We start from the raw sequence: 12,099 nt of genomic DNA on the forward strand, positions 1-12,099 counted from the left end.
TTTGAAGTGAGAACATGTTAGAGTCTTAGAATTGGGTACAGTCTGTTTGTCTCAAAAGGAGGCGCTATCTAGTGACTTCAAAGAGCAGCCAATCCTGCTCACTCTGGAGAGGGGGCGCATTCTCCGGGAATCTCAAGGGAGAACATCCGGGGGCCTCGGCAGCGAGCCATTCCTGGGACTTCGGAGGTAGCACATTCTGGTGACTGGAGAGAGGAGCACATTTTGCTGGCTGGGGAGGACCCTCATCCGGGGGACTTGGGAGGGAGTACATTCTGGGGCCTGGGGAGGGAGCGCATTCTGGGGACTTGGGAGGGAGCGCATTCTGGGGACTTGGGAGGGAGCGCATTCTGGGGACTTGGGAGGGAGCGCATTCTGGGGACTTGGGAGGGAGCGCATTCTGGGGACTTGGGAGGGAGCGCATTCTGGGGACTTGGGAGGGAGCGCATTCTGGGGACTTGGGAGGGAGCGCATTCTGGGGACTTGGGAGGGAGCGCATTCTGGGGACTTGGGAGGGAGCGCATTCTGTTCTGGCCTGTAACCACCCCGCCCTTCCTCAATCAATCGTTCTATTCTACTCTGTTGTGCTCTGGCCTGGCCTGTAACCACCCCGCCCTTCCTCAATCAATCGTTCTGTTGTGCTCTGGCCTGGCCTGTAACCACCCCGCCCTTCCTCAATCAATCGTTCTATTCTCCCTGCCCCCCCTCATTGAACTTGACAATCTTTATTCATCTCGCAGGGTGAAATTTGTCTTGGATGTTACAAAGGTTAGATGCGCCCACACACATGCACAAGACAGCACATTAGAAAATACATGTCTCACATGCTGGGACAACCCGCTCCGTAAAACATTCTCCATCGTTATTTCATTTGTAGCACTGTGTGTTCAGTAACCTCACTTAAGTTAGTACCAATGAATTTCTTTATGTATGTTTGCTTGTACAATAAAGTGTCCTCCTGGAATCAATAAAACTATTATCTATTTTTTTGTTTCTATCCACCCCCAAACGATTTACTTTACTTTAAAAAAAGAAATGTTTATTCTCCTTCCCCAACAGTTCTGTTTTATTTTATTTTGCCATTCTTCTCTATTCTATTTTAGCTTTTTCTCCCTCCCCAACCAATCTGTTCTTTTCAAACTTTTGCTCCCAACCAATCTGTTCTAACTCCCCCCCCCCCCCCCCCCCCACCCAACCAATCTATTCTGCAAAGGAGGGGGTGTGGGTTGAGACGAAAGAAGACAACATTGCAGGAGAGAAGGTGAAACGTAACACTTTCAGAAAAGGAAACTTTTCCATTCAAACCCATGACCTTTTTCTGCGAGATGCGATCACCCTAGCCTCGAGGGCCCCTTTACTTCATCTCTCCCTAAACTGTCAGGCACAGAAGACGGATAGCAGTTTTGACTTATTAACTCACTCTCTCCGTATACCGTCAGGATTCGAACCAGGCACCTTTATTAGAGAGTCAAACACATTAGCCTCTGGGCCACGAGACCCCCATTACTTACTCTCTCCCTATACCATCAGGTCCATAAGACGGAGAGCAGTGTTGAATTACTCACTCACTATACCGTCAGGATTCGAACCCAGGACCTTTATTTGAGTTCCTCACTGCCAGGTACATAAGGCGGAGAGCACTTTTGACTTACTCTCTCCGCATACCGTCAGGTACACATGGTCGCTTTTAAGGACAAGCGGACTAACCAGGGTTTTCAGAAATCTTGACCTACACTAAAAGTGGGCATTATCCTACCTATAGGAGAATTTTGTTTTCATTGGTGTGTATATTTCATTGCTTTTATAGAAAACGCTCCTTGTCTTTTACAGCATTTTTTCGGAATAGCCCCCTTGTGCTTAAAAGCGACCATAAGACGGAGAGCAGTGTGGACTGACTCACTCACTCCCTATACCATCAGGTACATAAGACGGAGAGCAGTGTGGGCTGACTCACTCACTCCCTATACCATCAGGTACATAAGACGGACAGCAATACTGACTTACTCATTCACTCACTCTCTCCCTATACCATCAGGTACATAAGACGGAGAGCAGTGTGGACTGACTCACTCACTCCCTATACCATCAGGTACATAAGACGGAGAGCAGTGTGGGCTGACTCACTCACTCCCTATACCATCAGGTACATAAGACGGACAGCAATACTGACTTACTCATTCACTCACTTTCTCCCTATACCGTCATGTACAAAGGACGGGGAGCATTCGACGACACACTTGTCTGTCCCTGGATACGTCCTCCAACTTCGGCACATCCAGGCCCAGGGTGATTGCCCCTTCTCTTATTTTACCTCTATAGCTTCCAGTTGTTCTTAACCGCCTTCTCTTACCATTTGGTTTTCAATGCCATGTCTCATAGGGCAACCTTGTCTTCTGAATTCTTAGAACATTCCCCAGATATCTCCATCTTCTCCTTTTTATTTTTGTGTCGATATCTTCAACTCCATCTCTTTCCAACACTTCATTATTAAATTCCTTCCATTTCATTTCTACAATTCTAACTTTGCTCACCAGCAATAGGCGCCCCGATGAATGCGGCCACGCCCTGGAACAAGATGAGCAGCCCGAAGGATTTGGTGAGCGTCTCTAGGCCCAACAACTCCACCAGGAGGATGGACCGCAGCGAGTTAAACACAGCTGTGGACAAATAACTCACTTATAGACACATAGTTGTGGACGAATAACTCAGATAGTACTCACACATACACAGCTGTGGACGAATAATTCACTTATAGACAAACATGGACAAATATCTCAGATATAGTCTCACACACACTAACACAGCGGTGGACGAATAGCTCACTGATAGACACACAGACAAAGACAAAACAAAGTTAATCACTACTTCACAAAAACATGTTTTTAAAAAAAGTTCCATTAAGAGTTTTACGGCACTTGCTCCACAATAAGGTCATATAAGTGCCGAAGATTAGAGGTGTTACAAGAGAGTAACATACCCATAAAAAAAAAGGCAGGTAAATTAAAGACGATAGATGTTTGATAGGAAAGAAGGAGCAAACCACACCAGAGCACCCGCAAACCACCCACTGAGATAATCAGTCACATGTGCACAGCAATGCCTTGCAAAGGCTTTGGTTTACGTGCAGTGTGTATTCTTTGACACAAGTGAATTTTTCATATAAATATATATATCTATCTATGCAACTGTATTCCAAATTTCCCAGTAGGGTGAATAAAAGGTAAACTTTTCTACACTTTTTTCTGTTTTTTTTTTCTACTTTTTAAACTGTCATTTTTTATTGCCATGTGTCCTGCTACATAAATCTTTTTTTCTCAAGGGAAAATTTTTATTTTTATGTGGACGTTTTTAAACCTCCAATCATCACAATTTTTATCATATTATATGATGTGGGCATGTCTAAGCCTAAAGGTATACGTCCCGACAGAAAGTTTAAGATAGTGCATAAAAATTGAAAAAGGTGAAAAGGTATGGGTTTAAGGCCCCTATCTACACTATTCGGTTAATAATAAAGCGGGGCCTCCTAGTTTAACGTCCGTCTCTGAAAGGACCGAGCCAAGTGGGAAATTCATGTACAGTGTCAGAATAAACATTCTGCTTACACATACTCTTATACTATAAGACAGAAAGAACTTTGCCCTTCCCCAATCTATTCTATTCTACTGTAACTTGGCCCCCGCCCCTCCCCAACCGATCTACTCTGCTTTAACTAAAAAAGAAACAAAGAAAGAAAAGAAAGAAAGAAGAAGAAGAAAAGAGAGAAAGAAAGAAAGAAGAAGAAGAAAAGAGAGAAAGAAAGAATTTTACTTGATTGGTTCACCTCACCAGACAGTTTTAGTTTTAGTAAGTGTTTTACGGCACTTGCAACACAATAAGGTCATATAAGTGTCAAAGATTAGAGGTGTTACAAGTGAGTAACAAACACAAAAAAGGAGAAGGGGAGATAAAGACGATAGATGTTTGATAGGAAAAAAGGAACAAACCACACCAGAGCACCCGCCAACCACCCTCTCATTTTTCTAGAGCTCAAGATTACAGGTGTTACTAGCGAGTAACATTCAAAGAGAAGACGGAGAAATAAGAATCATTTAAAAAAAGAAAATCTGGAGGCACAGCCCACCAGATCAGGCGCAAAACATCCACAGAACATCCACTGTCACCGGACAGACTCAGATGTTCAAATAATGAACCATATTGTTAGTTAGTAGTACAGGGTTTTACGGCGCTCGCAACTGCACAAGGTCATATGAGCGCATGAAACACAAGTTGGTAGCATTCGCAACAGTAAATTTCACTACACGGTTGGTCAAAAATTAGACTTCAAAATGCTAAAATACTAAAATTCAGTACAAATATATTTGCGATTTAAAACAACTCTTATAAATAACAATAAACATTTTTTTAACAATATTGTTTTACTTTACAAGTCGCCATAACAGCCAATGGCCTTCATAAAATTCAAAATTCTGCTGGGACCAACGATGGAAAAAACCCCATGCATATTGTGAACTACACCATTCTATTCCAGGCTCTGCCTATCTCATGAGTAATTCTTCACCTCGGTTCTATCCAACTTCATCAGTTCAGGGTGCAGGTCTCTATTTTAAAAAAATTCAGTAAGCATTTTACTGTACTTGCATCACAATAACGTCATATCAGGTCCAAGATTAGAGGTTTTACAAGTGAGTAAAAAAAAACACTTAAAAAAAAATAAGGTGAGTTTAAGACGATAGATATTTGACAGAGCAGGAGCAAACCACCTGGCACCCACGTTTTAGGAGCCTAGGTTTGATCCAACCTTATTGGTTCAGGGAATTGGTCACCGGTGTATATTAAACTTCTATAGACAATACCCTATAACCTCACTGACACAGTTATACAAAACTTAAAAAGCTAGTTTGACAGACAGAAATAAAGCAAACATACATGAAGTGAAATATACACCAATATTCTCACATTATTTGCTTCATCACACACAAAGATTGTAGCGTTGTTGTTGCTACCGGACTTGTATTTGTGTGCTTGGGGAATTACAGGTTCGAGCATTAACTCGTTCCAACGTTTCGTATTTAAGAACTACAGTTTACACTAACTACCTATTCAGCTTGCTCGGACTCTGAAATAACCTAATTGTGTTGTTAGGCGTTAAACCTATACCATTATATAATTTCATCATTTTCACACACACAGACACATACCCATAACCACCGCCCCATACTCCTACTAACCATAACTTATACCACCATACTGATCTGTTCTTCACTCGCCATAAACATAAAAAGTGTGATGCCCACACATATACCCCTACATATACCCCCACACACAACGTAACAACTGACCAAGACTGAGCCCGTAAGTGGCGGCGACCACAGCCAGCATGATCTGGTCCTCACAGGCCGGACACATAAGCAGCGAGATTCCCACACATATACCCCTACATATACCCACACAATATACCCCCACACACAACGTAACAACTGACCAAGACTGAGCCCGTAAGTGGCGGCGACCACAGCCAGCATGATCTGGTCCTCACAGGCCGGACACATCAGCAGTGAGATTCCAGCCACCACCAGCGCCACATTGTTCATGTACAGAGTGTTGACCCAAGGTCGGTCGGCGAACCATCCCGACACCACACGGCCCACAGTGTTGGTGATTCCCACGATGGAGATGAGGAACGTGGCGGAGTCGGCAGACATTCCCATCATGCGACCCTTCTCCGGGAGGTAGAAGTAGGGCACGAAGAACGCTGGGAGAGTGAGAGGGGAGGGGAGGGAGGAAAAAGAGGGGGAGGGGGGAGACGTCATAGAAAACAATTAGTCGAGCTAAACATGCATGCATTATACAAATAATATGTGAGGCAGCATGTTGAAATCAGGCGCCTGTCAAAATACAGAAATCGTAGAAACAGGCATTTTTCCACCAGTTCGAAATTTTTTCTCGATTTTTATTTTTTGGCTCAACCTCTATTATTTCCATATAAAAACATTTCCACGTGAATTTTACTGAAAAGCTTTGACTATTAATTTAAGCCATGAAATAAGTCGTTATCTGTTCTCCAAGACTTTTCAGCTATTGGACTTACCAATTTGGGCTGCCTTTTTCTCGCTAATTTCTCCACTGAAAAAAGGGGACCTGACTTCCTTCAATTGGAAATATCTTGCTTATTGTACAAGATAGATGGATATTTATGTAATAGCAAGTACGGCAAATGAATCAGCCCAAAATTGACGAGTGCCTGATTGCACCGTATCATTACACATATCTTCATCATAATGACAAAATTCAAATTTTTTGTGTGCAAGAAAAAAAATCGTTTTATTTCAAGCATGACATTGAATTGATAGAAATTGTTTTTCCAACTAAATCTGTTCCTAAGCTAAGTTGTTCATGTTGTATGTTGAACTTCCGAGAATTTGTGAGGTCATCAATCCATTTTGTTCAATATTAGTCGAAGTTGTAGCTGGGTTGTTTTTTAACCCAACAGAGCAAACTCGCGGTGGAACAATAGCCTCACAAACAACATATCTCTCTCCCCCCCCCCCCTCCTCCTCTCTCTCCTCCCTCCCTCCTCCTCCCTCTCTCTCATCCTCTCCCTTTCTCCCTCCCGCCTCCTCTCCCCACTCACCTAGCAAAGTAATGAAGCTAGAAAACACCAACAGCGCAAAAAAAGGAGTTGAACAGTAGCGTAATGTCAAACATGTCTTTCTTTCCCTCCCTTCCTCCATCTCCCACTCTCTCCTCCCTCTTTAGTTTTAGTAAGAGTATTACTGCACTTTCAACACAATAAGGTCATATAAGTGGCGAAGATTAGATTACGTGTTACAAGAGAGTAACATACACAAAAAAAAAAAGAGGTAAGGACGACAGACGTCTCATTGGGAAAAAGGAGCAAACCACACCAGGGAACCAGCCAACCACACACTCTCTCCTCCCTCCTCCCTCCCCCCCCCCTCTCTCTCTCTCTCTGTCTATCTCTCTCTACCCCTCCTTCCCTCCACTCTCCTTCAGATACTAATAATAATAATGATAGTACTAATAACAACACAACATATTATTCAATAATGACAAAAATCATTTGAAGCTAGAAAACACCAACAGCGCAAACACGGGGTTGAACAGTAGCGTCAAGTCAAACATATATGTATGTATGTCTGTCTGTCTGTCTGTCTGTCTGTCTCTGTCTCCCCATCCCCTCCCTACCTCCCTCCCGCCTCCTCTCCCCACTCACCTAGCAAAGTAATGAAGCTAGAAAACACCAACAGCGCAAACACGGGGTTGAAGAGTAGCGTCAAGTCAAACATATATGTCTGTCTGTCTATCTGTCTGTCTCTCCCCACCCTCTCCCTCCCTCCTCTCCCCACTCACCTAGCAAAGTAATGAAGCTAGAAAACACCAACAGCGCAAACACGGGGTTGAAGAGTAGCGTCAAGTCAAACATATCCTTGAGGATACGCCACCAGCGCCACCACATGGATTGTTGCCGCGCCATCTCGCGCTCCAGCTCCTCCAGGCTCGCCTGCACCTGCGGCACGCTCACCACACTCCCCAGCGACACGTAGGAAGCCTGTGAGCCGGTCAGCTGGGTCGAGTACTCACCCATGGAGTTACTGGATCTGTGCCTGTTGGAGATGATAATGAGAATAAGAATAATGATATTGATGATAACAACAGCTGAGTCGAGTACTCACCCATGAAGTTACTGGACCGGAGCCTGGTGGTGATGATAATGAGAATAAGAATAATGATATTGATGATAACAACAGCTGAATCGAGTACTCACCCATAGAGTTGCTGGATCGTTGCCAGGGGTGAGGATGATGATAATGAGAATAATTATAATGAAAATTAATAATAAGAATAATGACAGATTATAACAATGAGAATAATGATAATGATAATAATAAGAAGAAGAAGAAGAATGATGCTAATAATTATAACAATTAGAATAATGATAATGATAATAATATTAATCATAAAAACAATAATGATAATAATAATATCCATAAAAATAACTTTAATAAGAATAGTTATTATAATAATTATAATATTAATAATAATAATAATAATAATGATGATGATGACACTGATAATACTACTAATAATAAAAATACAAGCAAATTAAAATTGATGATAAACAAATAGTAATGCTTGTAAGAATTTTTAAAAATCATACTAGAAATAATAAAAATAATATCAATAATAATACTAACATATGATTACTATTAATAATAATACATAATTATAATGATGATCAGGACAATGTTATTTGACATTGATAATAAAGACATAATTATTACATGGGGTAATTAATAATAATCACAATAATGATTGCAAATAATACTGATGTAATAGCAATAAGAAGAAGAAGAATAAAATCACAATAAGGTCATACAAGTGCCAAAGATTAGAGGAGTTACAAGAGAGTAACAAACACAAAAAAGAAGGAGGGGAGATAAGGGCGACAGGAATGAAGGACCAAACCACACCAGAGCACCCACCAACCACCCACTAATAATAAGGATGAATATACAAATAATGCAGATGTTACAAATCACAGATGAGTATAAATTCAGTGAAAGCTTAAAATAATATGTAAATCGTGCTGACAATTTGATTTACTTTTTGGATTCGAGCCCTAAGGAAATAGACATATCACACTCAAAGGTTAAGTTTATACAATTTATAAGTATGAAATAATAAAAAGGCATGTTATACTAATAGAATATCGCATCAAATGAAAATCTACAAATTTGACCCTAGTGTTGATTTTCGGCCAATTTCTCCATTTGTGGATTGCGAGAAGTAACACATTTTGTCAGCACATCTCACATTTGTTTCAAGAATAAATAAAAATGAGTAAGTAATGTAGATAAGACTATGTATGCACTAAACTCAACCCCCAAAGCACTGTTTCAGGGAAATGAAGCTAAAGTTTACAACGGTAGGTTTCAACAATTAACAATAATGATAAGGTAATGTAGATAAGACTGTGTGTAAACTAACCTCAGCCCCATAGCGCTGTTTCCTACTCCGCAGGCGCCGTTAGGTATGACCTGGATACTGATGACGCTACCGTCAAGGGAAGGCAACCCTTGTGACGATGGCAGGTCGCTGGCCGAGCGAGTCAACACGGGCGCCCCGACCACATCCTGTAGGCTCAGTCCCCGCAACTCTCCGCCGGCCACCGCATTGACGAGAGCGTCTTGGTCGCACTGTCGCAGCCACGGGTCTTCATTGGGCAGACGGTCGCAGCTTCGAGTTTTGGGCATCCCGGTACCCCCGCCGTTAACGCTGGACGGGTTGATCGACCCGTTATTGTGCAGCATCCCGCCTCCTCCCGCGCTCACGCAACCGTTAGACACAACGTGGGGGTGGTGGTGGAAATTCCCGTTAGAAACAATCGCACCGTTGCCGTTAGCGACGATGGGAAGCGAGCCGCGTCCGTCGGGCAGCGACCCCCGTTTCTGCAGGTGCGTCTGCGAGAGCTGCTGAACTCGCGTGCCATTGGGCTGGTAAATCGGCGATCCCGCGCTGCCGCCATTGTTCAAGTCTTTCTGCACGGCGTCTATCACAATACTGGGAATCCCCTGAAGGCTGTTTTTCGAATTGGCCAGGCTCTGCGAGCTGAATCCCATCTGGCGCTTGAACTTTGCGATGAGGGAGTTATTCCTCTTTAGCTCGAAAATCTTGGGGTCCAGCTTGACCAGGCGGTTGTCGCGGGTGATGATGCAGTTGTCCAGCGACCCGTTGGAGATGGTCCTCTGCCGTTTCTTATCCTCGATCAGCGCCTTCATGATGGTACCCCGCTCAATCTCCACGCGGGACTGCGTGGGCTTACGCGGCCACATCTTCGTACGTTTATCGACGGGGAGGAAGAGCATACCACACACCGCGCACTTGAAGACAATCCCCGCCATGATCATGTTCATCCCCTGCCAGGTATACTCCGTCAGAAGGTAGCGGGCCAACGGAGCAAACAGGAACTGGCCCACGCCGGAGCCGCACAGCGCGATGCCCGTTGTGAAGGCGCGCTTTTTGTCGAACCAGTAGCCCACACACACGATGCTGGGGAGGTAGATCATTCCGAAACCCACACCTAGGGAGGGGGGGGAGACAGATAGCATTTTAGTTTAGTTTTAGTAGAGGTTTTACGGCGCTCGTAACTGCATACGGTCATATGGTCATATAAGCGTCAGAATATTAGAGGTGTTTCTTTTTACAAGAGAGTAAAAAAACAAAAAAGAAGAGGGGAAGATAAGGACGATAGATGTTTGATAGGAGAGAAGAAGACAGATGGTTTAGTGAGGGTCATGAGAAAAATTGCGACACAATAAGTTCATATAATTGCCGAAGATTAGACGTTTTTAGCTCTAGTACAGGTTTTACGGCGCTCGTAACTGCATAAGGTCATATGGCCAGAAGATTTGAGGTGTTACAAGAGAGTAACAAACACAAAAAATAAGGAGGGGAGTTTATTTAGTTTTAGTAAGAGTTTTACAGCACTTGCATTTTTTGGGGGGTTTTAATAAGAGTTTTAAGGCACTCGCAACTGCATAAGGTCATATAAGTGCAGAAGATTAGTGGTGTTACAAGACAGTAACAAATTTTTTTTTTAAAGGAGGAGGAGAGATAAGGACGATAGATGTTTGATAGGAAAGAAGAAGCAAACCACACCAGAGCACCCGCCAACCACCAACAATGATATTTTCGTACTCCCCCCTCCCTCCCTCTCCCCCTCCCAATACTCACCTCCAATAACTCCATAAGTCACCAATCTCAATGCTGGTAGACAAGGTGCTCAGACAGAAACTCTCTCTCCTCCCTCTCCCTCCCTCCTCTCCACTCCCTTCCTCACCTCCTATGACTCCATAAGTCACCATAAGCATCTCAATGCTGGTAGACAAGGTGCTCAGACTAAAACCCTCTCTCTCCCTCCCTCCTCTCTCTCCTTCCTCTCCCGTCCCCCCCTCCAATACTCACCTCCAATAACTCCATAAGTCACCATAAGCATCTCAATGCTGGTAGACAAGGTGCTCAAACAGAAGCCCACCATAGACACCACACTCCCCGCCATGGTCACTTTGCGACAGCCGTACCGCGCACACATCGCGCTCACAAACGGACCTGTGGACAACAGAACATAGAAAAAATATAGAATAATGGTGAGAACAGTTTGTTGTTGGAGTTTCCTACGGTAATTTTTTTTATATTTTGTTTTTGTACATGTTTTCTAGCTCACCCCCACATCTAAAATCATCTGAGAGGTAAGATAGTCAAACCCCGCCTGCCATGGTCATCCCCGGCAGACAGACAAGACAGTCCTAGGGGTTGTCTAATAAAGTAGTATGTGCAAATGATGGACATTTTGTGTGGGTGGGGCCGACACACTGTATAATTATTGTTGTAGAATGAACTCTCTTTCTCCCTCTCACTCTCTCACACTGTCTTTCTCTCTCACTGTGTCTTCTTCTCCTCCCCCCCCCTCTCTCTCTCTTACTCACCAACGAGCAGATAACTGCCAGCCAATGTAGATCCCACCCATCCTACTTGAGTGTTCGACATATTAAACACACGTATGTACTCCGGCACCAACACACACACACACATACACACACACACACTCACCAACGAGCAGATAACTGCCAGCCAACGTAGATCCCACCCATCCTACTTGCGTGTGGGACACATTAAACACGCGTATGTACTCCGGCACCAGCACGCCAAAGGAGAAACACACTCCATCCACGATCATGATACAGCAGAAGGACGCTATCATGATCAGCCATCCCCACCCTCCATCGGGCGCCGCGGGGATACCTCCCGAGCTGGAGGACCTCCCGCTGCATTCTTCCTCCTCCTCCTCCTCCTCGTCCAGGCACTTCTTGCCCTCCTCTCTCGCCTCCTCCGGGTACCTCATTGCTGTAGTTCTATTCCCCACGCTCTCTCCGTGATGTCCTCCTCACATAATCCCAAGCTCTGGGGAAGACAGAAAGAAAAAACACAAACCATGATAAGTCTATAGTTTTGTTTTGTTTTAGTAGATGTTTTACGGCGCTCGCAACTGCATAAGGTCACATGAGCGCCAGGTCAATAGTT

At 43.8% G+C, this 12,099-nt stretch overlaps 1 protein-coding gene across 3 annotated transcripts in view; it reads right to left on the reverse strand.

Annotated features, from left to right (window-relative positions):
* LOC101862144 overlaps nucleotides 1–11,869 on the reverse strand; it is a gene marked incomplete at its 5' end in the record, with an annotated part of 14,640 nt that extends 2,771 nt beyond the window's left edge. The window contains 7 exon segments of one of the 3 annotated variants that reach the window (XM_035972675.1): nucleotides 2,529–2,654; nucleotides 5,480–5,749; nucleotides 7,232–7,259; nucleotides 7,397–7,622; nucleotides 9,007–10,099; nucleotides 10,984–11,127; nucleotides 11,629–11,869. In XM_035972675.1, coding sequence (XP_035828568.1) covers nucleotides 2,529–2,654; nucleotides 5,480–5,749; nucleotides 7,232–7,259; nucleotides 7,397–7,622; nucleotides 9,007–10,099; nucleotides 10,984–11,127; nucleotides 11,629–11,869 — 2,128 coding nt within the window. 3 annotated transcript variants of the gene reach the window in all.
* Between the last annotated feature and the right edge of the window lie 230 nt (nucleotides 11,870–12,099).

This window comes from Aplysia californica, unplaced genomic scaffold, assembly GCF_000002075.1.
Source record: "Aplysia californica isolate F4 #8 unplaced genomic scaffold, AplCal3.0 scaffold00791, whole genome shotgun sequence".
NCBI classification, from domain to species: domain Eukaryota; kingdom Metazoa; phylum Mollusca; class Gastropoda; order Aplysiida; family Aplysiidae; genus Aplysia; species Aplysia californica.